This window comes from Rhagoletis zephyria, unplaced genomic scaffold, assembly GCF_001687245.7.
Source record: "Rhagoletis zephyria isolate East Lansing unplaced genomic scaffold, Rhagoletis_zephyria_1.1 Rzeph_scaffold_42543, whole genome shotgun sequence".
NCBI classification, from domain to species: domain Eukaryota; kingdom Metazoa; phylum Arthropoda; class Insecta; order Diptera; family Tephritidae; genus Rhagoletis; species Rhagoletis zephyria.
The window spans coordinates 1-2,613 of NW_016199598.1; the positions used below are offsets into that span (position 1 = coordinate 1).

Here is a 2,613-nt window from a genome sequence, read left to right on the forward strand (position 1 = left end):
CAGGGAGTTGATACCACACCTGCGGGTAGTCCAGGACTCGCCCTGTGCAGGGAACACCCGGTAACCACTGAGCATAAAAGCTTATGTAACTCAGTTCCCCTTTTTGTTTAATCACACATGCCGTTGAAAATTAAAAAAAAAGGTCTACATTTTGCTCACTTTAATGCTCTTGGATACACACAATTTTTAGTTTTGCGATTTGGTGCGTACACGAATAGATTCGATGGTTTTCCAACGCGTGAGCAGGCAACGTACAACTGTCAGCGTGAAAAACATGGATTTTTCAAGTTCAATCCACACTCTTTAAGAGTTTGTCCCTGTGCCTTGTTAATGCTCATTGCGAATGCGAGCCGTACCGGAAACTGCAAACGCTTAAATTCGAACGGCACGTCCACCGGAATCATCGGTATACGTGGCAGCAAAACCTCATCGCCTTTGAATTTCCCATTCAAAATTGTGGCTTTTATTACGTTACTCATCATGCTGTTTACCGTGAGCCTCGTACCGTTACAAAGCTGCGGTGGATTAAGATTTCGAAGTACAATTATGGGCACTCCGACCTTTAATGTTAACACGTGAGGCGGCATGCCCGGTGAATCCAGCAAATTTGAAAACTCGGTCGGATAATTGACCGCCTCTACCTCATTCAGGACAGTATCAATGGAGTTGAACACTTTTGCCGCAATTCCAGACGATGCAACTGCTAATGCCATATTTCCCTGTGATCTTATGGTAGCCAAAATAAGTGAAATGAGGAAGGTTTTCCCTGTTCCTCCAGGTGCATCGAGAAAGTACAGTCCTCCACTTTGGCTTTCGATTGCAAGCGTAATGGTATCATATGCTACACGCTGTTCTGGAACCAATTTTGGTAGATTTTCTTAAACGTACTACTGTGTCAACTCGCCTACATCAAACTTTGTTTCTCGTTGTAAATCACGATCGAACAGAGGATTTACGGCTCTGTTAGGCGCGGTCATCCCCAACTGTATTAGTGTTTTGTTAACCATGGCTAAACAAATAAAAGCATTCCGAAGTTTGAGGATGGACTGTATAAAAACGGCCCAATGCGTCTAACAAAAACAAATGCTCATGTCCACTAACGGCTTTTGTTTACGCCGTTGAAATTTCCTCTCTTTTNTGGATTCGATAGCGAGCAAGTTGTCAAAATCACCGCAAACAACAGTCGTATTTGCCGAGGCCAACCTATATTTGATGCATCCGCGAGGGTAGTTTCCCAATGTGCATCATTTTCTAGTAGGCCTAATTCCTGGCAAGCCTGACGATATGTTGCGCGTATTCGATTGTTTACCGTCCGCAAGTCTTCGAAACCGGTCGGGCCACGGATCTTGATTAAAAATAACCGCAACTAAAACCATTCCGAAGTTTGAGGATGGACTGCATAAAGACGGCCCAATGCGTCTGACAAAAACAAATGGTCATGTCCACTAACGGCTTTTGTTTACGCCGTTGAAATTTCCTCTCTTTTGAGTTCCACGTATAATACTGTGGAACCTCTGCGTACAGTAACGTTTTAGCACATGACGCTCTTGCACGCAAATTTTGTGTATTGATCGAACAATTGTCGAAATTTCAATATGTGATTGTCGATATTCCGACGAATCATCAGTCGGTATGAGTAGTAACTCATCGCGCTAACTTTTTTACTCATTTCCTGATTTGTGCGCGGATTTCTCAACCTGATGTTGAAATGATATCCATCCTTGCAAGGAGAGCCTTGCCAGAATAGGATTGGATATTGCAATGCGTCGTATGAGCGTTGCGTTTCAGAATTCCGCTCAACATTACTACTTCTCCGTCGAATAATTATACCACGCGAATTGAACTCTTCGCCAACTATAACAGATAGAGAAATTCAACTTGGTCAGAACAATCGAAGAAGAAATTTTCCATTTTTTAGCACGTGTGTAAGCTGCCTGAACACAGAATCGTTGTGGCGAATGATTGTGGCCTCACAACGAAGACAGCTGAAGTCCTATCGACTCCGAAACCTACTCCTACCTAAATTTACTCCTAGCCAGACTTACTGTTGGGACTTAGTTTCGGTGAAGCCGTCTTATCGCAAACAGAAGACACGATTACTGTGGACGCGACGCGACGCAACGCTTGACTCTACGCCGTTAGAAACTTCATCGTTCTTTTTTTTCAAATAAGATTCCGTTAGGCATGTTTAATCGCCAGAGGGCGCTCTCTTCGCCGACTCCGCATGCTTCGATCATGCGTACTCAGATTTCCCACACCTACTTCTATCTACCTAACTACCTAAATATACGCCTATCTATTTAAACCTACTCCTACATGCCATCTTTTCCTTATAATACAGGTTTAGGGAAATGCATTTACGCACTCCTACATGCCTTCGTTCAGTTNCTTTTCCTTATAATACAGGTTTAGGGAAATGCATTTACGCACTCCTACATGCCTTCGTTCAGTTTTTCTGGCTATCAATGGCTGCGCAGCTTGACCTGCTACGAGTGTGTGGAGTACGAAGACAGCTAAAGTCCTATCGACTTCTAAACTAAACCTAGGCCTACTCCTATTTACCTGTTACATAAATCTACTGCTACCTAGACTTACTGTTGGGACTTAGTTTCG

General features: G+C 43.4%; 1 protein-coding gene across 1 annotated transcript; it reads right to left on the reverse strand.

The window, feature by feature from the left end:
* Window positions 1-260: 260 nt before the first annotated feature.
* On the reverse strand, window positions 261-713 carry LOC108355126 (uncharacterized). Its single transcript, XM_017606300.1, has one exon. It carries the CDS (start codon window positions 711-713, stop codon window positions 261-263), a length of 453 nt encoding a protein of 150 aa, XP_017461789.1.
* Window positions 714-2,613: the final 1,900 nt, after the last annotated feature.